The sequence below is a fragment of the Narcine bancroftii genome, chromosome 5, assembly GCF_036971445.1.
Source record: "Narcine bancroftii isolate sNarBan1 chromosome 5, sNarBan1.hap1, whole genome shotgun sequence".
In the NCBI taxonomy this organism is placed as follows: Eukaryota; Metazoa; Chordata; class Chondrichthyes; order Torpediniformes; family Narcinidae; genus Narcine; species Narcine bancroftii.
The window spans coordinates 15,796,555-15,823,584 of NC_091473.1; the positions used below are offsets into that span (position 1 = coordinate 15,796,555).

Here is a 27,030-nt window from a genome sequence, read left to right on the forward strand (position 1 = left end):
CAAGAAAAACATCGGAGGGTTATTAATTTACCCTGCAACATCACAGGCAACAGACTTCACTCCATCAAGCAAATTTACAAGACACAGTGTCTTCAGAAAGCCAGCCTTTATTCTCAAGGTTCTCCACCACCCAAGCCATGCCCTCTTCACTCTGCTACCCACGGGGAAAAGATACAGGAGCCTGAAGACAAGCGCTCAATGGCACAAGGACAGCTTCTTCCCTGCTACCATCAGATCCCTGAATGAACAATGAACATAAAGATTACCTTACTTTACCTTTTTTTCTTTATCTTGCACTATTTTTATTTATTTTGTAGTGTGGTTTACATAAATGTTACACTGATGCATAACAATAAATTTAGTGGCATGTTCATGACAATACATTTTGATTTTGATTCTGATTCCGGATTCTAAAGGTGCAGCAGCACCTGGAGTTCTTAAGGACGTTGAGGAGAACAACTGCCCTCCATTCTAACAACATTCTACAGGACCATAACAGAGAGAGTATCCTGGTTGGCTGCATCGTAGTGTGGTAGAGTAGCTGCTAAACATTAGATCAGAGGTCAGTACATAAGGTGATAAAAGCTGCTGAGAAGCTCCCTGGGGTCTTTCTTTTCTCTATCAATGATATCCACAAGACGCGGTGGTTAAAGAGGTTTAGATAATCATTGACCCTTCCCGCAGCCCACAGTATCTTTGAGACACTACCCTTAAGGATGAGGTACAGGAACATGAAACAGCCAGGACAGCCAGGCTGGGAAGCAGCTTCTTCCTGCAGGCGGTGGGACTGTTGAACAATGCTAAAAACACGTGAATTATTTATATATATTTTTTATTTTGGATTGTTACGTATATATGTTGTTTGTGTTTAGGGTGCACCGTGTGTGTGCACTACAGTCCGGAGATACACTGTTTCATCAGATTGTATTTGTATATTTAGAATCAGATGACAATATACTTGAATGAACGAACTTGAGAAAGCCTGACATGAGCTGGGTTTTTTGTCCACAAGTTCCCCCTTTCTCCAGCCCCCCAGGCCATGTCATCCCCTCCAGCACCATGACCTGAGCCTATCCTGATGGTTCACCAAGTGCCTCTCCCTCCATTACCTCTGGTGCAGATTCTCCCCTGATTGTCTGCCTGTGGCCTTCTGCCCACCACCCTCCCCTCTCCCCAGTGGAGATTAGACTCCAACAACTTCCTCCCCCCCCCCCAATCAACCGATCCTCCCCCTCCCCTTTGTGCCGGCCACAACCTCCCTAAGTACCAGAGCAGCGAGTAACAGCTGCAACCTTGGTCTCAAGGAATGGTCCTGACCTTAACTTTGAATGCCCATTTCTTTTCATGGGTGAGGCCTGATCCTTTGGGTCCCTCCAGCTTCTCGTGGTTTGCTCTGAGAGGTCTCCAGCTGGTATGGAGAACCAGAGAAGAGATCTCTGTGCAACCTACTGCCCTACTGCACCACCTTCCACATGACAGGGTTTAGCATGAGGATACCAGGCAAACTACTTGCTGTTCCCACCTGCACCACCAAGAGCTGATGTAGAAGGGAACTACGAGGTGGCACTGCCTCTCAGCTTTCAACTTTGACCTCAACTGCTATTGGCATGGAGTTTGCATGCTTTCCTATATCACCTCCTGCTTAAAGGGCTGCTACAAATCAGCCCTGGTGCAGTTTAGTGGCAAACCAAGAGATGAGGGTCATGGATGAGGAGAGAGGCTAGAAAAACATGCAAGGTGAATGGGACTGCTGTAATGGCATGAGATGCATTCAATGGGCTGAAAGGTCTACTGCATTGCAGTAAGTTCTGTTTCCCAGTGCGAAGGCATTTCTGGGCTCAGGTGCCAATGCTCATTCATTAGTTCAAAATGCCCTCCAACTCTTCCAAAGGAAAAGGGAGTTAGAGTGTGTTTCCGGATCAGAAAGAAAGCAAACAGCTGGACCAACGCAGCAGGTCAGGCAGCATCTGTGCAGGCAGAATGGTGGTCGAGGTCTCAGGTTGAGTTTGCATCAGGACTTGTGTCTCTTGCATCCAGACCAGTTACTACTGCTCTATTATACTTGAATTTTTGAATTGGGTATTGTCACATGTACCAAAGTAGAGTGAAAGGCTTTGTTTTGTGTGCTATCCAGGCATGTCAACCCACACTTAAGTGCAGTAGGCCATAGAATAATAAAGTAAAAGTGTCCGGTGTGCTTTTACCATGTCACAGAATGCAGGGTGCGGTGTTACAGTGAGTCACAGGGTGCGGTGTTACAGTGAGTCATAGAGAGCAGGGTGTTGTGTTACAGTAGGCACTTTCAGGTGGCCAATTGCCCCGCTTGTAAAGCCACATATTTTGGTAATATGCGACTGTTGGGAGGCCACGTGAATGTGCAGGAGGCGCTTGCAAGGTGAACTTTGTAACCCTCCTCCAAGAGGGATAATCACCACAGCACAGTGGCCTCCCCAGCCATCTGCTGAGTGCCTGACAGCTCCTCTCTCAGCTGCCCCTCCCCCCGGTGCAGGATGTCGGGGCAGGGGTAGCTGGCTGGGCTGTCAGCACAGGGACTGAGGGGCTAGAGCGGCCGGCAGGGGAGAAGGGGGCTAGAGCAGCCAGCGTGGGAGAAGGGGGTTGGCCGAAACAATGCCGGTACCCAACTCAAGCGCCATACTCACCTGCCAGCCGCTCCAGCCTCCTTCTCCCCCGCTAGCCACCTCAGCCCCCTTCTTCCCCGCCGGGGGTCAGAGCGATCAGTGTAGGGACATTCCACGGGGATGTCCCCGCGCTGATAGCCTGCACTGCCTGCCCCAGCTGACAGCCAGCCATCCTAACTTGACAGCTCAAGGGACAGGAGCCAGAGTGCGCTCAGATGCACATCCCGGTGCAGCTATCCCTTCAGGTGGCCAGGGCTGCGTTTTTAGCGCTGCCACCTGAACCGCAAGTCAAAGGGCCGGTTTCTCTTCTTCAGGCGCATTCTTAGTGGAGAATATACCTGAAGAAGCCTAGTGAATCACAAAGTGCAGGGTGCACTGTTACAGGAAGTCACAGAGAGCAGGGTGTGGTATTACAGGGAGTTACAGTGCAGGATATGGTGTTCCAGTGAATCACAAAGTGCAGGGTGCGGTGTTACAGGAAGTCACAGAGTGCAGGATATGGTGTTCCAGTGAGTCACAGAGAGCAGGGTGCGGTGTAACAGGGAGTTAAAGAGTGCAGGGTGCGGTGTTACAGGGAGTTACAGAGAGCAAGGTGTGGTGTTACAGGGAGTTACAGAGAGCAGGGTGTTCTTTGGCTTGGCTTCGCGGACGAAGATTTATAGAGGGGGTAAATGTTCACGTCAGCTGCAGGCTCGTTTGTGGCTGACAAGTCCGATGCGGGACAGGCAGACACGGTTGCAGCGGTTGCAGGGGAAAATTGGTTGGTTTGGGTTGGGTGTTGGGTTTTTCCTCCTTTGTCTTTTGTCAGTGAGGTGGGCTCTGCGGTCTTCTTCAAAGGAGGTTGCTGCCCGCCGAACTGTGAGGCGCCAAGATGCACGATTTGAGGCGATATCAGCCCACTGGCGGTGGTCAATGTGGCAGGCACCAAGAGATTTCTTTAGGCAGTCCTTGTACCTCTTCTTTGGTGCACCTCTGTCACGGTGGCCAGTGGAGAGCTCGCCATATAACACGATCTTGGGAAGGCGATGGTCCTCCATTCTGGAGACGTGACCCAGCCAACGCAGCTGGATCTTCAGCAGCGTAGACTCGATGCTGTCGGCCTCTGCCATCTTGAGTACTTCGATGTTAGGGATGAAGGCGCTCCAATGAATGTTGAGGATGGAGCGGAGACAACGCTGGTGGAAGCGTTCTAGGAGCCGTAGGTGATGCCGGTAGAGGACCCATGATTCGGAGCCGAACAGGAGTGTGGGTATGACAACGGCTCTGTATACGCTTATCTTTGTGAGGTTTTTCAGTTGGTTGTTTTTCCAGACTCTTTTGTGTAGTCTTCCAAAGGCGCTATTTGCCTTGGCGAGTCTGTTGTCTATCTCGTTGTCGATCCTTGCATCCGACGAAATGGTGCAGCCGAGATAGGTAAACTGGTTGACCGTTTTGAGTTTTGTGTGCCCAATGGAGATATGGGGGGGCTGGTAGTCATGGTGGGGAGCTGGCTGATGGAGGACCTCCGTTTTCTTCAGGCTGTCTTCCAGGCCAAACATTTTGGCAGTTTCCACAAAACAGGACGTCAAGCGCTGAAGAGCTGGCTCTGAATGGGCAACTAAAGCAGCATCGTCTGCAAGGAGTAGTTCACGGACAAGTTTTTCTTGTGTCTTGGTGTGAGCTTGCAGGCGCCTCAGATTGAAGAGACTGCCATCCGTGCGGTACCGGATGTAAACAGCGTCTTCATTGTTGAGGTCTTTCATGGCTTGGTTCAGCATCATGCTGAAGAAGATTGAAAAGAGGGTTGGTGCGAGAACACAGCCTTGCTTCACCCCATTGTTAATGGAGAAGGGTTCAGAGAGCTCATTGCTGTATCTGACCCGACCTTGTTGGTTTTCGTGCAGTTGGATTACCATGTTGCGGAACTTTGGGGGGCATCCGATGTGCTCTAGTATTTGCCAAAGCCCTTTCCTGCTCACGGTGTCGAAGGCTTTGGTGAGGTCAACAAAGGTGATGTAGAGTCCTTTGTTTTGTTCTCTGCACTTTTCTTGGAGCTGTCTGAGGGCAAAGACCATGTCAGTAGTTCCTCTGTTTGCGCGAAAGCCACACTGTGATTCTGGGAGAATATTCTCGGCGACACTAGGTACTATTCTATTTAGAAGAATTCTAGCGAAGATTTTGTCTGCAATGGAGAGCAGCATGATTCCCCTGTAGTTTGAGCAGTCTGATTTCTCGCCTTTGTTTTTGCACAGGGTGATGATGATGGCATCACGAAGGTCCTGAGGCAGTTTTCTTTGGTCCCAACAAAGCTTGAAAAACTCATGCAGTTTGACATGCAGAGTTTTGCCGCCAGCCTTCCAGACCTCTGGGGGGAATCCATCCATACCTGCTGCTTTGCCACTTTTCAGTTGTTCATTTGCCTTATATATCTCATCCTGGGTGAGGACCTCATCCAGCTCTAGCCTTTGGGGCTGTTGAGGGAGCTGGAGCAGGGCGGAATCTTGGACTGAGCGGTTGGCACTGAAAAGAGATTGGAAGTGTTCTGACCATCGGTTGAGGATGAAGATCTTGTCGCTGAGGAGGACTTTGCCGTCTGAGCTGCGCAGCGGGCTTTGGACTTGGGGTGAGGGGCCTTTAGAGCCTCATAGAAACCCCTGAAGTCGCCAATGTCACAGAGTCACAGAGTGCAGGATATGGTGTTCCAGTGAGTCACAGAGTGCAGGGTGCGGTGTTACAGGGAGTCACAGAGAGCAGGGTGCGGTGTTACAGGGAGTCACAGAGAGCAGGGTGCGTGCAGTGTTACAGGGAGTCACAGAGAGCAGGGTGCGTGCGGTGTTACAGGGAGTCACAGAGACCAGGGTGCGGTGTTACAGGGAGTCACAGAGAGCAGGGTGCGGTGTTACAGGGAGTCACAGAGAGCAGGGTGCGGTGTTACAGGGAGTCACAGAGAGCAGGGTGCGGTGTTACAAGGAGTCACAGAGATCCGGGTGCGGTGTTACAGAGAGTCATAAAGAGCAGGGTGTGGTGTTACAGGGAGTCATAGAGAGCAGTGTGCAGTGTTACAGGGAGTTACAGAGTGCAGGGTGCAGTGTTACAGGGAGTCAGAGAGCTGGGTGCGGTGTTACAGAGAGTCATAGAGAGCAAGGTGTGCTGTTACAGGGAGTCACAGAGAGCAGGGTGCGGTGTTACAGGGAGTCACAGAGAGCAGGGTGCGGTGTTACAGGGAGTCACAGAGAGCAGGGTGTGCTGTTACAGGGAGTCACAGAGAGCACAGAGAGCAGGGTGCGGTGCTACAGGGAGTTACAGAGAGCAGGGTGTGGTTTTACAGTGAATCATTGGGCCCTTTTAAAGGGAAAATAGCAAATGTAAAGACAGAAATTCTCCATCTTAAAATTGCTGCACATACCTCCATAAACGGTCCAAAACCGGACTGACTGCTAGAACTCGTTTCAGCTTCCATCCGCCTCAGAGGGTACACTTTTAGGTAGAATGAAGTCGCTCCATCTCCTCCATAAAAGGAATACCATTGGAAGTGGCTACAAAGGGGAGGGTTGATGATGTCTTGATGACACCGTAACCCCGCGACCCAGGAGCGCAAATTTAAAAGACCCATATGGTTAATAGAGGCTATTACGTTGGGCAGGAGCTCTGCCTGGGACCTAAGGCTGCTTGCACTCGCACTCTTACCTGCTCTTTGGTCATGATTGTCAAGTATAGGCCGCTTTCTCCTGGCACGTAAGTTTGATGTCACGGTAGTGGGAGGCAATACTGCACCACTGGCCCTGCCTCCCTCAGCTCTGGAAGCCGGATCCAGACTGAGCTCTGTATTAAGTAAGTCAAAGAGAGCAGGGTGCAGTGTTACAGTGAATCAAGAGTCCATGATGGAGTGTTATTGGGAAAAGTACAGTTAAAGAGTGCATAAGCATCATCCTTCAACAGTGAGAAGTCCAGACAAGAGTCTGAAAACAGCAAGAAAGAAACTCCTGGAATCCGCAGGTTATTTTTACAAGGCCTTGAATCTTCAGCACAATGGTAGAGGGGAGACGAGAGTGTGACCGGGGTGGGACGGAAGCTGTAATTGCCAAGTATCCCGAGACTGCAAGAGGTGAGGGAGTTTGTCAGATCACCTGAGCTGTGTTCACAGGTCTCTGCAGATCCTTGCAGTCTTGGATAGAGCAGTTCCCATTTCAAGCTGTGATGCATTCAGACAAAGCACTGCAGGTGCACCAGGAAATGTTGGGGACATGCTAAATTTCCTCCAGCATCTGAGGAAGTGATCATTGGTGTGTTTCCTTAGCCAACCATCGACATTGCTGTACAAAGTTAGGTTCTTGCTGAAGTACACTCCAAAAAAAAACTATCCTTCTTCCAACAAATGTTTCATCTAATTGAAAATGCATTCAGCAACTGCAAACCAGGTCTAGCATTGTGGATTGCTAGAAATGTTAACCGTATGACCGTCATGCAAATTCATCTCTGCCTTCAGGTTTCAGTTCACAAGGAAAGTGGCATGCTTTGTGAGTTAATATCGGGATGTGTGACTAAGCATGTGGGCTTTTGTAAGTTCCCTCACTGAAAATGGTGCCAAGATAAAATGCTGTTGGAAAGAGCAGTCAAGGAACCAGGAGAGCTGCCTGTGGGTTTGGAATTATTTTAGTTGTACAGTATGTATACCATTCTTTTCTTCTTCTTTGGCTTGGCTTCGCGGACGAAGATTTATGGAGAGGGTAAAAGTCCACGTCAGCTGCAGGCTCGTTTGTGGCTGACAAGTCCGATGCGGGACAGGCAGACACGGTTGCAGCGGCTGCAGGGGAAAATTGGTGGGTTGGGGTTTGGTGTTGGGTTTTTCCTCCTTTGCCTTTTGTCAGTGAGGTGGGATAAATGAAAATAGCAGAGAACATTAAAAAGCTAGGCTATCGTTTCTATCAGAGATTTGATCCAGTAACTTTCCAAGAGGCACGGTTAGTGCAGTGGTTAGTGCAACGTGACCTGGGTTTGAATGTCTGGATGGAGTTTGCATGTTCTCCCTGTGTCTGCATGGGTTTCATCCAGGGCTTTGGTTTCCTCCCACGTTCCAAAAACATATGGGGTTGGGAGGTTAATTGAGTGTAGTTGGGCGGCACAGGTTTCATGGAGTAGAAGGGCCTCCGACTGTGTTATATCATTAAAAGAAAAATGGTAAATTTATTGTAAAATGTTCTACAAGTCATCCCTCAAATTTTCCAGTTGACGCCAATAAAAATATTGCTCTGCTCAGTGTTCATCATTTTAAAATGTTTAGAAGTACAGCATGATAACGTGCCCTTCTGTCTCACAAGCCCGTGCTATCCAAATACATCCATGTGTTCAATTAACCAACTAACCCCTGTATGTTTTTGGCACATGGGAGGAAACAGGAGCACCTGCAGGAAACCCATGTGGACAAGGTAAAGGGAGGACTTGGAGCAAGGATGTTCCCACAAGCTGCAATGTTCAATTTTCTAGTCAGTCCATTGCAGTGAATTCCAGGGGGGTCTGTTGCCTTCACATTCAATTAGGACAGGGGGAAAAAAAGCACACTATGAAATTCTTTATTGAATATCAGCTTGGGGATTGCATGTAAATATTTAAATGTTTGCCACTTGCAGAGAGGAGAAGCCACAAGCAGGTCTTATGCCAGGTGGAATCTGGCACTGTGATGGTTTCTCTCCGAATTCAGTGGAGAGGAACAGCTGTGAAGGATCTTGCCAAGCATTTCTTAATTAGTAGCAAAAACACAATGCAGGAGAAACTCAGCGGGTCAAACAGTGTACTTTATATAGTAAAGATAAAGATACATCACCAGTGTTTCAGGCTTGAGCCCTTCATCAAGGTATGAAAAAATGTAGACAGGTGCCCAAACAAAATGGTGGGGGAGAGGGGCAGGGAAGGAGCACAGTCTCATGGGTAGGAGGGAATAGGTGGATAAGGGAAGGAGGCAGGGGGAGGAAGGATATCTCTGAGAATGGAAAGGAAAGGGGTGGAGAGCTGGAGGGCAAAAGGAGAGAGAATGGAGGTTAGGGGAGCAGAAACCAAGTGTGTTAATGCCATCCGTTTGGAGAGTGCCCAGATGGAAAATGAAGTGTTGCTCTTCCATTTTATGGGTAGTCTTGGTAGGGCAGTATATGAGGCCATGGATAGACATGTCAGCATGGGAGTGGGGCGTGGGATTGAAGTGGTTAGCCACTGAGAGATCCCTGTTACTGATGCGGACAGAGCGAAGGTGCACAGCGACGCGATTTCCCAGTCAAGATTCAATTTATTGTCATATAATTTATTGTCATTCAATTTGAATTATTAAATTGTTCAATTTATTGTCAGAGAGATTGGACTGCATCCAGTCACTCTGAGGTAGTGAAGGCCACAACAGGAGCAAGATTCAAGATTGAAGACTCTTTGTCTGCTTTACAGCAGGCAGAATAGTACATGTTCTGTACTATTACATGACAATAAAAGAATCTTGAAAGGCTACCCCTCCACCATCAGACGTCTAAACAACAAACCCAATCAGAGCCTCATTTAAGGATTCTTACTTTGCACATTATTTATTACTGAATTTTTTTTCAGTTCTGCACAGTCAGTTTGTTAACATTTTTTTCTTTGCTCATATTTATCTCTTTTGTACGCCATGTGGTAGTTCGCCCACGCATCAGGCGAACCGGCTCATGGAGTCACAGGCAAGTCCATAGCAGATCTGACAATGAGAGCTCCAAGTGCAGGGCAAGCCCACAGCTTGGCGGCTGATGTCACAAGGTTCCACAATGGTCTGAATTGTGTTTGGAGAGTGTTACAAAATTAATTAATGTATGTTATAGTTTAGTTAATTATAATTTTCTACATCAGTTATATTTAACCCCTAAAAAGTTAAAGAGATATGGTTTTATTGAGTCTGAATTGTGTTTCCGATGTGGGGATCAGACCAGTATGTTTGTGCAGTCAATATGGGAATGTATTAAGGTTAAGCCTTTTTGGGAGAAAGTTATTAAATTTTTGCGAGATTTATTCCAAATAGAATTGTATGTGGATCCATGGATGTGTTTATTGGGCTACATGAATCCAATCACAGTACGTATAGAAAAACCTCAAATCTCATTTATTCAATTGGGCTTGGCGGTGGCCAGAAAATGTATAGCAGTAACTTGGAAAAATGATGTTAAGTATACAATGATGGCATAAAGAAATTCAATCGTGTTTGTACTTAGAGAAGATAACATATAATTTACTAAATAATTACTCTTTTTTTGTTAAAGTGTGGTCTTTGTATTTGGAATGTATGGATTTAAATGTAGATACTTTATTTATGTTTAAAGATGTAGATTGACATGTAGGTTGACAACTTAACCTATTTTGATTTTGTATAAATGTTTTTTTATATACAAGCTCCAAGGGGGGTGGGTATAAGGGGTGGGAGAGTTGGAAGGGGTGGGGGGTGGGTATAAAGGGTGGGATAGTTGGAAGGGGTGGGTGGAAGGTATAAGGGGTGGGGTAGTTTGAAGGGTGGGGGGAGGGTTATAGGGGGTAGATTTAGTATTACTTTGTTTTATGTTTGTATTTTTAAAAAAACTTTAAATAAAATTTTCAAAAAAAAAAGTCATTTGGTTCAACTCACTTTTGACTCTGTGAGGATCTTATGCTCGCTGTGTGCCTAGTGTGACCACAACATAGATTTCTCTCGAGTTGTTTTTTGCACTACCAAGAAGTAGAAATTCTGCCTGGCCCGCAGGAAAAAGAATCCCAGCGTTGTAGGTGGTGTCATGTATGTACTCTGACAATAAATCTGAACTTTGAACTAAGCCTTTAAAAAGAGAGTTGCAAAGTATTCACTCCAGTGTGGCTTTGCACGAAGCAAAAGGAGAAGCATGCCAATATTTATAGATTTGCTCCAAGGGTGACCAAGTTCACTCAGTGGTAAATGTTCCTCTTCATATCTTTCATGTGAAAATCAACAAAAACCATGCCTCTGACTCTTTAATTATTAATACACTCTGCTGAGATATTATCTGTATCGTCATTCCACACTGGTTGTTAAGACTTGTTTAACTTGCCAACGACCTCACAATAAAGAGAATGAATGAAGTAATCAGCAATGTCGTCACAATATTTGCAACTCATTAATAATAATTATTGTGGAGCTCTCAATAGAATTTTCCATCTGATGCTGAACAGGAACCTCTTAGTTCTTCTTGATTTGAGGGCCAAGTGAATGTGTACAATGCTTCCTCCAGCACTCTGCAAGTTAAGATGGAAAACTGCCTGATTTTTTTTTTGTTTTAAATTTTACAGCATGGGAGAAGTCCCCATGAAACCCACACTGTCTAATTACACTCAATTAACCTATTAACCCTGTCCATCTTTAGAATGTGGGAGGAAACTGGAGGAAATCCATGCAGACACAGGGAGAATGTACAAACTCCTTCCAGATGACACTGTTTGGACCCAGGTCACTGGCGCTGTAATAGCGTTTACTAACCATGTCATCCACTGATTATGGTGAAGCCTGTACACCAAACTGTTCAAACTGCAGAACCTTGCTATTTCCTGTTATTCTTTATTCTTGCAATTGAGGGGGTGCAAGGAAGGTTCACCAGACTTATCGCTGGGACGGCAGGTCTGATGTATGAAGAAACGCGGGACAGGCCAGGGTTATACTTACTGGGATTTAGAAGAACGAAAGGGGGATCTCATTAGCCTCTTTTACACTTGCGTCCTACTAAATCGGCCATTCAGGGTCCTGGGATAGGAATGACATTTTTGCTGTTCAAGCAACCACTCTTAACTGGGACACTGTGCGCGTTCACATTTGCAAGGAGCCATCTCCGTGGTTAGGACTGTTCTACCTTCTACTGGTAACGTCATGGCGCATTGAGCAAGGTGGACCTGCCCTAAATCCTGATCAATGTGTTATGATTTTCAATTTAACAAAATTAATCATGCCTAATTATAACATAAGCCCCTTTCACACTTGCAAGTGGTCCCAGGAATTAACAGCCAATTGGCCTTTAAAGTGTCTAGTGTGAAAGGAAAATCTTCTCATCACTGGCATCAGATGACGTCATCTCACACTGAAAAATTATGGCCTCATTTCCTAGTGCAATCCCCAGTCTTCTCAGGAAGTGCAGTCGTTGTTACCCCTTCCTGACAAGTGAGGAGTTGTGTGTCCAGGATGGGTCACTTCTCAGTGGATGGCAAAGAAAGCCCCTCATTATCTTATGCACCTCCATTAAGTCACCTCTCATCCTCCAAGGAGAAAAACATGAGCTCGCTCAACCTTTCCCTCAAGGTATTTGGGACTGAGATAACGAGAAATATCTTCACTCAGAGAGTTGTAAACTTGGGGAACCCTCTGCCACAGAAAGTTGTTGAGATCAGTTTTTCCACAAGAAAGTTAGGCGTGGCCCAATGAACTAAAAGATCAAGGGGTATAGCGAGGAAGCAGTAATAGAGGATTGAGGCTGTGTGATCAGCCATGATGTGTTGAATGGTGGAGCAGGCTTGAAGGGATGAATGGCCTTCTCCTACACCCATGATTGTCAGTGTCCTCCCGAAATCTTTCTACTTGCTGCTCTTTCACCTCCCCTGAGGGCATGGCACAGCTCGAGTAAGGATCATCTGTTCCCAATGCAGATTCTATGGCAGCTGGTTCAACACTTTGTCCTCAAAAGGAGGGGTGCTAACTGCGATGGAGGACTCACCTTCTGCTGAACATCTTTTCAGGCTGGCCAGCTTCCTTCTGTAAGAGCTGCTGCACTGGAAGCCTGCCCACTGTCTCCGACGCACTCCCAGCACATTATCACACCACTGCTACGTGGTGTGCGCTACACACACAACAGAATGCAGCAGTTGTTCTTACTGCCATGGCATTGCATTAACTAATCCGTTACTTCTCCAATCTTTTTTATCTGAAGACATTTGAAAAGACTTGCATAATAGCCATTAGCTGAATGAGCAAAGATTAGTTGCAATTTTCTTTTAACTGTTTCGGACTGAGGACCGTAACTAAAATGACAATGGGTTAAGTATTGTCTTCCACTGCTCATGTGTCACATTTTACACACAGTTATTTTTTTTCAAGCTACTTCTCACAAGCCCTCCATTTTCTCTGCCACTGAAACCCCCTACCTGGAAGATTTCACCAGGCATATCAGAGATCAAAGGTGCTAGCCCAGCTCTTGTCAGACAACTGGCCCACTAACCACTTACCAAAGTGCCGGAGGAATTCAACAAATCAGACAGAGTCCAGAGAAGGCAACGTTTCCCCTCAAAAACAGGAATAGCTAGAAACACCTTAATGAAAGGGGGAGGAGCACGGGCTGGCAGGTGATAGGCGATGACAGGTGGGAGAGGGAAGAAATGGGGAAAAAAGTAAGAGGCCAGGAGGTGACAGGAAAAAGAGGCAGAGGGCTGAGGAAGGTGCAAGCTGATAGGAAATGGAAGCCAAGAGGGTGGGGAGCTGGAGGACGGAAGATGTGGGTGATGAGCCAGTAGGGAGGGCAGGGAGCGGGAAAGAAAAACAAAAGAGAAGGAGGAATGGGGCCTGAGAGACAGGGGAAAACAAGGGGAGGTGGGAACTGGCAATTGAAGGTCAATGTTGATGTCAACTTTTCGGAGAGTACCCAGATGGAATATTTGGTGTTGGCACTCCATTTTGTGGGTGGATGTCATGTGTGTATTCTGACAATAAATTTGAACTTTGAACATAGGTTGGTACAATATTGTGGGCCAAAGGGCCTGTGAATATTGGGTGATACAGAAGGCGTATGGAGTGCTTGGTTTCATTGGGTGGGACATTAGTATAAAAGTAAGGAGGTCATTTTCCAGCGATATAAATTGGTTGGGTCATACTTGGAATATTGGGTGCTGTTCTGGTTGCCCCCTTACAAGAAGGAAGTGGAGGCTTTGGAAAGGGGACAAAAGAGGTTTACCTGGATGTTAGAGGGGATGAGTTATAGGGAGAGGTTGGACAAACTTGGGTTGTTTTCTCTGGAGTGTCAGAGCTGAAGGGAGACATGATAGAGGTTTATAAAATCACGAGAGGCTCTGATAGGGTAGACAGTCAGAATCTCTTCCCCAAGGTATAATCATCACACACTAGACGACGTGTGTTTAAGGTGAGGGGGGAGGAAGTTTAAGGGAAAAGCACAGGGGAAATATTTTACACACAGAGAGATGGGTGCTTAGAGTGGGCTGCCAGGTGTAATGGTGAAAGCAGGGGGGTCCCAGTAGAGGTCTCTGTATGCAGGAGTCCTCCCCCTTTACATCGGGGACCTGGGGTGGAGGATGTTGCACCAAGCAGTACTGTGTAACCATTTCCCGAGTTGGTTCACCGACACCCCGGCCATCTGTCACGGTGAACGACATCTTTGTGAAGTGTGCAAGGTTGCAGCCCTCTTTGCCTACCTCAAATTCTGGTTGCACTTCAGCCCCTCACTCCTGAAATACAGTCTTCCAGTGTGGACGGGGAGGGGGGGGGGAAGTGCGTTCAGTGGATCTCCTTGTAGGGTTGCTGTTGGGATTGGCCAAAATGGCTATTCGCGGGGTCGAGACAGCGGACAGTTGAGGGGGTGGGGCGAGCTGATTGTCTGCCCATTTTTCGGGGTTACGTCCAGAGTGTTGGAGCAGGAGCATGCAGTGTCCGAGGGGACAGTGGCCGAGCTCTGGGCATGGTGGACCCACAGGGGAATCGCATGCGTGGTTGATGATGAAAACCGGATTTTAATGCTGTGTAATAGGGAGGGGGTAGTGATTACGGCTTCTTGTAGTTTAGTTGCCACATGTTAATGGCGGCTTTTAGTTGTAGCTGTGTGTGTGTCTTGTAATGTGATAGTTTTGAGCTAAGTTTGTTAGTATATTAAAAAAGTAGTGAAAGCAAATACAATCATTGAGTTCAAGAAGCTTTGAGATAATAGTAATAAAACTCCTGTTGAAGAGCTCTGGTCCCTTTCTTTCTTTCTTTCTTTTTTTCAGTAGGGGGTTAGTATGGGTTGTGAAGGGGGGGTTCTGGGCAGATCTATCTTTTTTTTCTCTTTTTTATGTACCACATGTATTGGGATTTGAATTATATACTTGTAAAATGAATGAATTTATTGTGGCTTCAAATCTATAAAAAAAATATTTAAAAAGAGGCTTTGAGATAGACACATGAAGGTGAAGGGGCTGGAAGGATATCTATCAAGCGGCAGAGTTTTAATTTGATTTGGACATCAGACATATGGGCTGAAGGGCCTGTTCCTGTACTCTAATTTTCCATGTTCTGTAAAGTAAATGATGTTGAGAACATAAAGAGTTCATAATGGACTACGGTCAGATCAAGTGAACGGGCAAATATCCAATCTATGGTGTACAATGTGGGAAAATGTAAAGTTGTTCATATTGGCAGAAACAAATGAGAGAAGCATGCTAACTAAAAGGTGAGAGAGTGCATTGCTCTGATATGCTGAGGGATATGGGTGTCCTCGTGCATGATTCAGAGAATGCTGAATAGGCAAGCTAACTTAATTTATCATTTATTGAAAGGAATTGAATGCAAACATGTGAAGGATATGCTTCAGTGAAATCGAACTTCAGTTTTACAGACCTTCAGAAAGATCGTAAGTGTCGAAGGACCAGGACCTACTTCAATTCACCGACTGCCACGAGGCCAACAGCTGATATCATCCAGCTGGCCTCCACTTTGTGTTACGTCACCTGGACTTCAACCATTTCGGGCCTAAGCCCTTCGTCAAGGTATGAATATAAAGCAGGCAGGCACCTGAATTAAAAAGGTTGGGGAAGGTGGGGAAGGGGGAGAAGCACAGGGTAAGAGCTCATCGGTCTTAGGTGGACATGAACAGGAGGGCAGGAGACAAAAGCTGAGAATTGATTGGGAAAGCTTTGTGAATGCAGAACTGTAGGAAAGGAGGTATAGAGATAGGGAAAGAGAGACGTGGAAGAAGGGATTGGGGGTGCTAACAGAAAGTGGAAATTAAGGTGTTGTTCCTCCAGTGAGGTGCTGTGCCTCCAATTTGTGGGTGGTCTCAGTTTGTCAGTGCACGAAACCAAGGACAGACATGTCATCATAGGAAAGGGGAAAGGAATTGAAATGGTTGCCACTGGGGAATTCCTACTATCACAGAGGACAGAGTGAAAGTGCTCCACTGATGCAATCTCCCAGTCTGTGTCTGGTCTTTCTGATGTAGAGGTGACCACAACGGGAGCACCAGATGCAGTAAATGACCCCTGCAGTTTCACTAATGAAATGTTGCTTCACTTGGAAGGACTGTTTAGGGCCCCGAATGCTGGTGAGGGAGGAGGTGTGGGTTCAAGTGGAAGATGGTGACATTGCCACTGGTGTGGACCCGCAGGGCATGAGGGAGTGGAGATGCAGCGCTCCCGAGGGGTCCAGCCACCCAGTTGACTGCCATTGGCTTCACACGGGCTTTGAATGGGCCACTGAGGAACCCGACGGCAGTTTTAGTCGAAAGCTCACGACCACAGGCCGTGGAGGCGGTGCTTATTAGTCAGAAGCAGTCACGAGGGGCTGCAGTGGGGAAGCAGAGGACTGGAGCAGGGCACCAGAGGATGGGAAGATCACGCACTGTCTGAGAGGGAGAAGCGGAGGAGATGACCTGTGGGGACGGTGACCATGGCGGCAGACCAGCGAGGGGGTTCTGCACCTGAAGGACCAGTGGATGTGGCGGGCTGCTGGTGACTCGAGGCAAGGAACCTGCGGAAACTGTGGGCTGCTGGAGTCTGGCTTGAATTGGCCGGAAGAGCACTAGGTATCGGAACCGGGATGCAAGGAGGTGCCGAGGGCGATAAAGGGTTCCTGATCATGTCAAAGGTTCGGATCTGGAGCTCGGGTCGCCAATGGTTTAGATTGGACTTTGAGTGGTTGTGGAAGAGCTGGAAGTGAATCTACAGACACTCAGTGACTCTGGGGGCACTGTCATTTGCTTCTCTCTCTGATTGTAAGAAGCGCTTAGGCAATACCTGCCAGTGGCAAATCAGTCTGCCTTGCAGCAGGCAAAAAGAAATTTCATATAATTGACACTGTTTTATTACTATAATAAATTGAATCTTGAATTTTCTGCAGTCACAGGAGCAGGTGCCAAGGGAGTGATTGGTGGGAAGGGATGAGTGGACAAGGGATTAACGGAGGGAATGGTCCCTGCAGAAGTCAAGTCTATTGTCATCTGTACAAGTACAACTCTACGAAACCGTATTCTCTGGTCCTTGGGGCAAAAATATGCAGACATACAACCAGACATAACACACATACAGACAAATAATACACATGCAGGACAAGTATCTTAGCTATAAAAATAAATAAATATTGTTTTCTACAAATGAGAGTCTCAGATGTTTAATGTGAGCAGTTCCTTTGGTCATTCACCATTCTCACTGCCTGTGGGAAGAAGATGTTCCTCAGCCTGGTGGTGCTGGCTCTGATACTCCTTTATCTCTTCCCCGATTATTAAGATGATGAAACTCAGGTTGTTATTCTCGCACCATTTCATGAGATTTTCCACCTCTTCTCTGTAGTCCAACTCTATATCCGTTTGTAACCTGCGATAGCCTAACCACAACTCCTCTAACCTTATAAATTTCAATAAGATTCCACCTGCATTGAATTCACCCATCGTTATTGAATGAAGATCTACTGGGACCAATGCCTGAAGAGGGCGCACAAAATCAGTGAACCGGTGCGGACTCGAAAGGCCAATATGGCCTGTTTCCGCTCAGTAAATGGTTATATGGTCATCGTTGTTGCTGATGAGGCCAACTACTGTTGTGTCATGTGCAAACTTGATGATACAGTTGGATCTGGATCTGGTGATGCAGTCGTAAGTCAGTAGCGTGAACAGGAGCATGAACAGTGCTCAGTGTGACGGCACTCAATATTCTGCTACTGACTTGGACAGACTGTCGTCTTTGTTAGGAAGTCCAGGATCCAGTTACAGAGAGGGCTGTTGAGTCCCAGTGAGGACAGCTTCCCCACCAGCCTCTGGGGATTGATCATTTTAAATGCCGAGCTGAAGTCAATGAACAGCAGCCTGGCACATGAGGCATCATTCTCCAGGTGGACCAGGATGGAGGGAAATGGCAAGGGTGTGGAATAGTTTCTTCTATAAGCAAATTGAAATGGATCCAGCATCCCTGGGAGGTGTGCCTTGATGCGTTCCATCACCAGACACACAAAGCATTTCATAATGGTGGAGGTTTGTGCCACAGGGCAGTAGTCATTGAGGCCTGTTATTGTTGCCCTCTTGGGTACTGGGTTGATAGTGGCTGTCTTGAAGCCTGTGGGAATGATGGACTGCTGCAGTGAGGTGTTGAGTTGGTCTGTGAAGACCTCTGTCAGTTGTTCTGTACCCAATCAGATATGTTGTCTTGACCTGCTGCCTTGTGTAGTTTCACCCTGGATAAGGGTCTCCTCACCTCAGCCATGGCTATGCAGGGGCATTCTTTGGCATCAAACCATGCATAGAAGATATTCAGTCTGCCTAGAAGGGAGGTGTCATTGTCCTTAATTTGCAAAGTTGGCTTGTGATCGTATTAGCCTTGATCCCTTGCCACATGCGCCTTGTGTTGCCGGTGTCACACAGCTGCCTATGGATCTTCTCTGCATGCCCTTGCTCTGCCTTCCGGATTGCACGGGAGACTTCAGCCATGGCTGATCTGAAGGCAGCATCATGAGCTCTGAGAAGGGCCTGGACCTCTGCATCCACCCATGGTTTTTAATTAGCCCTGGTTGTGAAGCATTTGATCTCAGTGACATCCTCAATGCACTTGCTGATGAAGCCAGTGTGGGACAACTCCAGTCCGTGGTCCCTGTAACAACTCCAGTCTGTGGTCTCAAAGCAGTCTTGCAGTGCTGCTATGCATCCCCATCCCTCTCCCCAGTCATATCCTGATCTCCCTGCAAACTAATACAGTTTTCTTAGCCAGCAGTCTGCATGCCTGGGTTAGGAGGACAGATATGTGATCCAAGTAACCAAGGAGGTGGTGAGGTGCAGCCTTGTACGCACCAGAGACATTGGTGTACACCTGGTCCAGGGAGTTCTCTCCTCTGGTGGTGAAGTTCACAGGCTGTTGAAACTGTGGTAAGACCGTGAGGGGAGAGAGGGGAATATGTATCTGGTGGTGGGATCAGGTTGTAGGTGGCAGAAATTGCAGAGGATGATATGTTGGATGTGAATGCCGCTGGGGACAAGGGTAATCCTGTCCTTGTGCATTGGGGTAAAGTACATACATGACACGACATCACATACAACCCTGAGATTCTTTTTCCCTGTGGACGAGGCAGTATTACCATTTATTGGCAGTGCAAAAATAAACTCAATGTGCACCTGTAAACAAACAAAGAACTGTAAGCAACTGTGTGCAATAGAGAGGTTAAAAACATGCAAAAGTCAGAGTCCTTAAATAAGTCTCTGAGTTTGTTGTTGAGGAATCTGATGGTGGAGGGGTAACTGCTGTTCCTGATCCTGGTGGTGTGAGTCTTGTGGCACCTACACCTCTTTCCCAAAGGCAGATGCAAGAACAGAACATGTGCTCGGTGTTGTGGATCCTTGATAATTGTTGCTGCTCTCTGATGGCAGTGTTCCCTGTAGATGCTTTCGACAGTGGGGAGGGTTTTACCTATGTTATCCTGGGCTATGTCCTCTACCTTTTACAGGGCTTTGCGCTCAAGGGTATTGATGTCCCCGTACCAGACCATGATGCAGCCAGTCACCACACTTTCCACCACCCATCTGTAGAAATTTGCCAGTGTTTCCAAACCTCCGCAAACTCCTCAGGAAGTAGATGTGCTGATGTGCTTTCTTCACAATGCCATTTGTGTGCTGGGTCCAAGAAAGATTGTCTGAGATGGTGACTTTACTGAATAATAGTCATAAAGCCCTCTGGGATCTCTACAAAATGTGGCCGATTTTGGAACATCACAACTCATGTAGAATACAGCAGGATACCTCATTTCACTTTCGGATCTAGGTTCAAGCTTTCAGTTCTGTTGTTCGCTGACTGATTTTTTTCCTCTCTCGATAATGATTGTTAATCTGCCCGGATTTCCTCCTATGATTTGGTTCGATCAATTTTGAAGGCCTGTTTAAAGTATCTGCCATTCCCTTATTCCCCAACAATTCCCCAATCAAAACATCCTTAAACAGCAGAAAACCTACTCTCCCACCTATTAATCCCCTCTCTCATCAGCCCCACTCAGCTCTTAAACACACCTCCTTCCCATCACTACACCCCCCCACCCTGTCCCATCACCATTGACACTCACCCTTCCCCATCACCTCCCAACCCCTCCCCATCACCACACACCCCCTCCCCTCACCATTGACACTCACCCCTCCCCATCACCTCCCACCCCTCCCCATCACCTCCCAACCCCTCCCATCACCACTGACACCCACCCCTCCCCATCACCACGCACCCTCCCCTCAACATTGACACTCACCCCTCCCCATCACCTCCCACCCCGACCCCATCACCTCCCAACCCCTCCCATCACCACTGACACCCACCCCTCCCCATCACCTTCCAACCCCTCCCATCACCACTGACACCCACCCCTCCCCATCACCACACACCCTCTCCTCAACATTGACACTCACCCCTCCCCATCACCTCCCACCCCTCCCCATCACCTCCCACCCCGACCCCATCACCTCCCAACCCCTCCCATCACCACTGACACCCACCCCTCCCCATCACCACACACCCCCTCCCCTCACCATTGACACTCACCCCGTTCCCATCACTTCCCACCCCGTTCCCATCATTTCTCACCCCTCCCATCACTTCCACCCCCACCTCGTCACCTCCCACCCCTCTTCCTCTGGCGGCCCGCTTCGCCCCTTTTGCCGTCGCGTTCTCGGCCGTGCTGAGCGGCGTTGCGCGGGCGCGCGCCGCGCACTTTCTCGCTGGTGAAATGGAGCGACGTCCGGCTCCGCGCGGCGCGGGCGCGCGCTCTCTCCTCCCTCTCGCTGGTTAAATGGAACGGCGTGTGGGTCGCGGCCGCGCTGTGGAAATGGCGGCTGCTGGCAGCGCCTTGTGTGTGGCTCTGCTGCTGCTGACCGACCTGGCGGCGGGGTACAGCTTCCCGGCCAACTACACGTGAGTCCCAGCGGCACGGGCAGGGCGGGGTGGTGGTCTGGCCGGGGCTGGGGACGAGAGGGATGCGTCGGAGCCGGCGGTTCGGGCTGGGGCGCTGGACGGTCTGACACACGCGTACCCCTGGGGTGGAGATGCTCCCACCGGGATGACATGCTCCTGCGGGCACCGTCCCGGAGGGATGGGATGCGGTGTTCCCCAGTTCGCTGAGAAGGTCCCGGTTCGACGGGGTTGGGAGGGTTGCGCCCGGTGGTGTGTGACGTTCCCGGTGCTATTAAATTGTCCAGGGACGAAGGGACGGTCCTGTCAGGCTGAGGTTCCTGGCGGGATGTGATGCTCCCGGTTGGGATGCAATATTTCCAGTGGGACGTAATGTTCCGGGTGGGATGCATAGCGCTGCGTGGCTGCTACCTGTGGGACGGGGCGATAAGGCTCATTCAGCCGCCGCTTGCTCGGGTCAGGGAGCGGAGCGGAAGGGGGGGATTTCGAGAGGGCGGCGGAGAGATCGAAGCCCGAGACGTAACTCATCCTCCAAGCTCTGTTAGAGTTTCTGGCCGCAAAGTTCCAGGGGAAGGAGGAAAGAGAGAACCAGGAATTGGAATTCGGGAGATACTGGGGGAGAGGTCCCGGGATGTGGGGGAGTGGTCCTGGAATCGGAGAGAGATACCTCGGGCTCTCGGTGGGGCCAGTGTCCTTAGCCGGAGTAACAAGTTTCTCGTCCCTGTTTTGCCCGCTCGCTGTCCGTGATGCTGGGGGGGGGGGGGTTGTGTGTCAGACCTTGGCTTGGAGAAACCGGGGCTTGGCCGTCCCCCGTGTATTTGCCAGACCTGTCTTTGTAGGTGGGATGGGGGAAGGAATGTTGTGTTCGGATCGCTTGGACACTCAGGCGACAGGCAGAGACGCCCACTCCCAGACATTGGAGCGTCGCTGCCCGGCCAGACACCGCCAGCACCTAGTGCATCCGCGCGTGGTTCATACACCATCAATTATTCACCATGAACAACTTTCCAGGGCTGAGAGTGATCCAGGTGCGAGTAAAGACGTGATGGAGGGTTGATGATAGCTGAGCTTTGTGCCTGTCGTCAGCTGACGTCGGGAGATGATGGGGGGGGGGGGGGGGTGGTGAGCTGTCTGAGGAACGGAGAGGAGGTGGCAGTGGGAGATGGTACGCTGTGAGATTGGCGCAGATACAAAGCTGGCTTGCCAAGTTGTAAAAACCAAGACCAGCACCTCCACAGGCGCCGCCGTCGTTTCCTCTGCAAATAGGGCTCCGCAAATGCCAGGTCCGGCTACGTTGCGGACGCAACCGGGTCTCGGGGGGTTCTTTCCCCGTGGTCCGCCGTAGGCCCCCACACGCAGCGTGGATCAAGCTGCTGCCCGCGGGGAAACCTGATTTTCTCCCAAGAAGACGTCCGCCGCCCTCAGCCTTTCCCCGAAGGGACTGTGGGAGCGTGGACCGCACGGCTCCGTTTCCCCCTCCCCGGTTTACTGTTGGCGGGGGTGGGGGTGGCTGCAGGGAGCTGCAGCGGCAGGAAAGTCTGCGTGACTCTCCACTCAGGCAGCCGTGTCACCTTGTCGCGGATCAGCCAGTGAAAACTGTTGCAGACGCCCGCCGTCCAATCTAATCCCCTCCCCATCCCACCGATTTTAAAGCCCACCTTGAAGAAGGGCTTTAAACGTCGGTAATGTCTCTTCACCTCCTATGGACGCGCCTCCAGCGCTTCTGTTTTCACTACAATCGCAGCCTCTGCAGACTTTCGTGTTTCACTTCACCGCTTTTGAATCCCACTTGTTTATTTGAAGCGTGGGGTTTGGTAGGAAACCGCCCCTCTTTAACCGGCGCCTGTCTCTGAACGTCCATCTATCCGATCAGAGGCAGAAATGATCCCCTCTCTGTTTATTGCCCGAGCGAGGGGTCGCCGTCCCGAAACGTTGGTTCCTCTTCCGCGGCGGCTGCCTGGCCTGCTGTGCGTTTCCCCAGCGATTCCTACTCTGTTAATGCCATGCCGATTCTAACCTCGCAGCCCGGTTCCCTCCATGTGTCGGGTACCCGGGATACATGAACCCCGGCGCCCCCTTGCCTTGTTTTAGAAAGAAAGTAGGACTTGGACCCAAAATGGTAACTGGTCTCTCTCTGATCATACAAAAGGCTTGTGTGTGTGTGTGTGTGTGTGTGTGTGTGTGTGGAGAGGCCACCTCTCGCTGTGTAGCTGAACGAGCCGCAATTTTCACAGGAGCTGTGGGAGATCCACTGCAGTCTGCTCGATCGCCAGTGGCCACCTGCCTCGGGAAGGTTGGATTATTTCCCTCTCTTTCACTTTTGTTTGAACGTGGCTCTTTGCATTTGGAACTGGCCGTGTTACTTCTCGGTGGAGCCAATGCTTGATGTGTTTCTCTTCCCCACCACCAGAGCTGAACCTTGGGCGGCTCCAGACAGCGGGTGGGGGGTGGGGGAAGAGATGGGCTTCATTCGTCGGCAGCGGAAACACCTCTGGTTCATTCACACCATGATCGGCGCCCGGTTCCCCACACCACCACACCCATCTCAACTGCTCTCTGGCGTATCATCTCATTCCATCCCTGGAGGATGGGCCGTTTTTAAGACGCCCATGGAAACATAATGTCTACCCTGAGGAGATTCTCCATAGTCTGGGCTCTCCTCTCCTCACTACAATCCAGTGAACCTAGGTTGTATTTCCTTCCTTACTGAAATTCCAGGTGGGGTCTCAGGACCCCATATAAGGACACATTCTTCCCCTCCCTTAGCGAACACCTGAATGAATCTCACACTGGTACCATTGCTCTGCTCCAACTCCCCTCACTCTGTACTGTAACTCACTTGCTGTACAATGTATGAGATGCCGAGCTGGGCTGCTCACCTTAGCACATGTGACTGTTGTTGAACACAAATTCTCTTCCATAAAAGGCCAACAGAATATTAGTTTTCCTTTTGGCCTGCTCTACCTGAATGCTAACGTGCAGTGATTTGTGTACAAGGACATCCAATCCCTCTGAACACTTTTCAAATGTCCACCACTTGATAAAATGTTGTTTTGCTACTTCCTCTACAAAAGAGGGTGAACTCACATTTCTTGCATGAAATTCCATCAGGTGTGTCCTTCCCATTCACTTCCCCTGCCTTCCCTCAGCTCTCACTTCCACCCAACTGGGAATCCACAGATATTATTATCGATTTCTGTGGCATCCGACCTCCCTGACCCAATATGGCTCATTTATACCCTCCATTTAATATCAATACATTTCTCCAATTCCACATGCTTTAATTTTGCTTCTAATGTGTCACTCTATCAGAAGCCTCTGAAGTACATTGTATCCACTGATTCCTCCATAATCCTTTTCATAAATTCATGCTAAATCTGTCTTATCCTATTATTATTTTCTAAGTTTCTTATTGTATCTTTTGCAATCGTCGATCCATGCATTTTCCCAACTGTTGAAATCAGGAACCAGGTTTTTTTTATCCTTCCCTTTTATTACACAGTGGAGTGACGGTTACTGTCTTTCAGTCCACGAAATAATCTGAGACACAACAGATTTTTGGAGGACAATAATTACTTTGGCTGATATTTCTAATGTCAGAACCCAAGGATACACGCATCAGGCTCAAAGTCCCACAAATTTGTTCAATGCTGCTTTCCCCCCATCCACCCCACCTCTGCACTAAAGCTAATTTATTTATGCACCTCAAATGCAAAACCTGTTTTCTCCACAATTCACAGGATTTCTCTTTCCATGAAGAGGACAGAAAGAAAGCATTTGCAGAATTTCTCAGCCATGTCCTCACTCCCCAGAATTATTTCTTTTGTTCTCACTGTGAGGGACCCACATTAACCTTTGCAAATCATTTCCTTTTGAGATAGTCTACATGCGATAGTCTAGTGCAGCACTGAAAGAGGCTCTTCAACTACTGAATGGCTGCTGACCATCTACGCCATTTATACTAATGCTGCATTAGTTCCATTATTTTTGTTCTCTGTATGCCCTTACCAATTCCCAGGATCATCCATTCTACATACTGGAAGCAATTTACAGTGGCCAATTAGGCTGCCAATCTGCACATCTTTGGGATGCGGTAGGAACTTGGAATGCTCAGAGGAACCCATGCAGTCTGAGGGAGAGCAGTTAAAAACCCATGCCAGCACTCTCTATCGATATTTAACCTGGGCCTCTGATCTGAAGATAGAGTCTCTGCATGCTCTACTCTGTTGCCAGTTATAAAAAAAGTTTTACTCTTCGTCTCTTGCTAGATTTTCCTCGCAGTCTGCTCTCCCCTTTCCCTCATCTGTGTCTTCGCCCTCCTTTGCAGAATTCTGAAATAGAGTTAAACAAGTGTTGTACTTGCAGTGCAATGCACAAGTCATAGGCGGATATGGGTGGGAGGGAAGAGGGGGAAAAAACTGAGGTGATAGGAGGAGGGGGTGGCTCTGAATGGAGAGGGAAAGGAATGGGGTGGCAAGCTGGAGGAAAGGAGACAAGGAATAGGGAAAGAGGGAGACTAGGGGGAAGAGTTTAATGAAAATTGGAGAAGTCATTGTTGATGCTGTCTGGTTGGAGAATGCCAGTGCATGACTTCTTGCCTGTTAGTCTGCCTGTCCATTCCTCACTCCACCTTTTTCCACCCTCAGCTTTTTATTTAGGCACCTGCCTGCTTTTTGTTCTTACCTTGATGAAGGGCCCAGGCCCAAAATGTTGACTTCCTATGGATACTGGGTGGCCTGCTGAGTTTCTCCAGCATTTTTGTGTATTGCTCTCATTTGTCATATTATACTGAGAGATACTAATACTAAGCCGAATTTAGTTCAACCAAATTGGTTCCATTGTTGATTGGCAGAACTATTACTCTATTCACAGTGCAATACACATTTCTGAAGAAGGGCTCAGGCCTGAAATGTTGGTTGCCTTTTACTTCCTACCAATGCTGAATTTCACCAGCATGTTTATGTATTGCACTTGACCCCGGCATCTGCTGGTTCTCACTCTAACTCTATTTGCCCACAAATGCAGATTTATTGTCAGAGAACATGCATGACATCACATACAACCCCAAAATTCTTTTCTCTTGCAAGCATGGCAGAATTACGACTAATTGGTAGTGCAAAAATAAACGGTGTACAGCCTATTCTAGTAAACAATCAAAGAACTCTAAACAAACTGTGCAATTCGGAGAGAACAAAAAGATAATAATTAAAACGCACAAATAAGAGTTCTTAAATGAGTCTCTGAGTTTGTCGTTGAGGAGGCTGATGGTGGAGGGGTAGCAGCTGTTCCTGAACCTTGTGATGCGAGTCTTATGGCACCTATACCTCTCTCCTGATTGCAGCGGTGAGAACAGAGTGTGTGCTGGGTGGTGTGGATTCTTGATGATTTGCCAGGGTTTCTGGTGTCATACCAAACCTCCGCAAACTCCTGAGGAAGTAGAGGCGCTGGCGTGCTTGCTTAACAATGCCATTGTTGTATTGGGTCCAGGAAAGATTCTCTGAGATAGTGAATCCCAAGAACTTTGCTCAACCTCACCACCTCTGATTTCCCCCAATAATCACTGGATTGTACACCTCTGGCTTTCCCTTCCAATCGGCTCCTTAGTTTTGGTGACATTAAGTGCAAGGTTGTTGTTGGTGCCCCATTCATCCAAGTTTCCAATCTCTCTCCTTTACACTGATGTGATATCATTTGGCAAATTTGTAGATGGCGTTAGTGTCATACACAGTCGTAGGTATAAAGTTAGTGGAGCAGGGGGGTGAAGAACACAGCCCTGTGGTACTCTGGAACCAGTGGAGATTGTGGAGGAGAAGTTCTTACCAATTTTCACTGATTGTGGTCTGGAGGTGAGAAATCCAGGATCCAATTACACAGTGGGGTGTTAACTCCTAGGTTTTTGATTTTGCTGATCAGTTTCGAGGGGTTGATGGTTTTTAATGCTGAACTGTAGTCAGTAAAGTGTATCCAGATGTATGTGTCTTTGCTGTCCAGGTGTTCCAGGGCTTTGAGTAGAGCCAGTGAGATGGCATCTGCTGTAGAATTGTTACCACGACAGGCGAATTGGAACGCATTCATGTCACCGCTCAGACAGGAGCTGATGTGCTTCAGCCCTTCAAAACATTTCATCACTGTTGATGTAGGTGCTATTGGTCGATTGCCGCTATCCTCTGTGGAGGCCGTCTTTGGGTATATTCAAGACAGGGTTAGATAGAGCTTTGATTAGAAAGGAAATCAAGGGTATTGGGGAGAAGGCAGAAGAATGGGGTTGAAAAGGATAGTAAGTGCTGAGTTTATG

General features: G+C 48.3%; 1 protein-coding gene across 5 annotated transcripts in view; it reads left to right on the forward strand.

The window, feature by feature from the left end:
* Window positions 1–20,587: 20,587 nt before the first annotated feature.
* Window positions 20,588–27,030, forward strand: part of LOC138763163 (voltage-dependent calcium channel subunit alpha-2/delta-2-like) — a 604,584-nt gene continuing 598,141 nt past the window's right edge. For all 5 annotated transcript variants that reach the window (XR_011357359.1, XM_069936885.1, XM_069936886.1 and 2 more), the window contains exon 1: window positions 20,588–20,738. Coding sequence is in view for 4 of the 5 variants with exons in the window: in XM_069936885.1 (XP_069792986.1) it covers window positions 20,617–20,738 (122 nt within the window). In the remaining variant the exon portion in view is untranslated. The remainder of the gene's footprint in view (window positions 20,739–27,030) is intronic.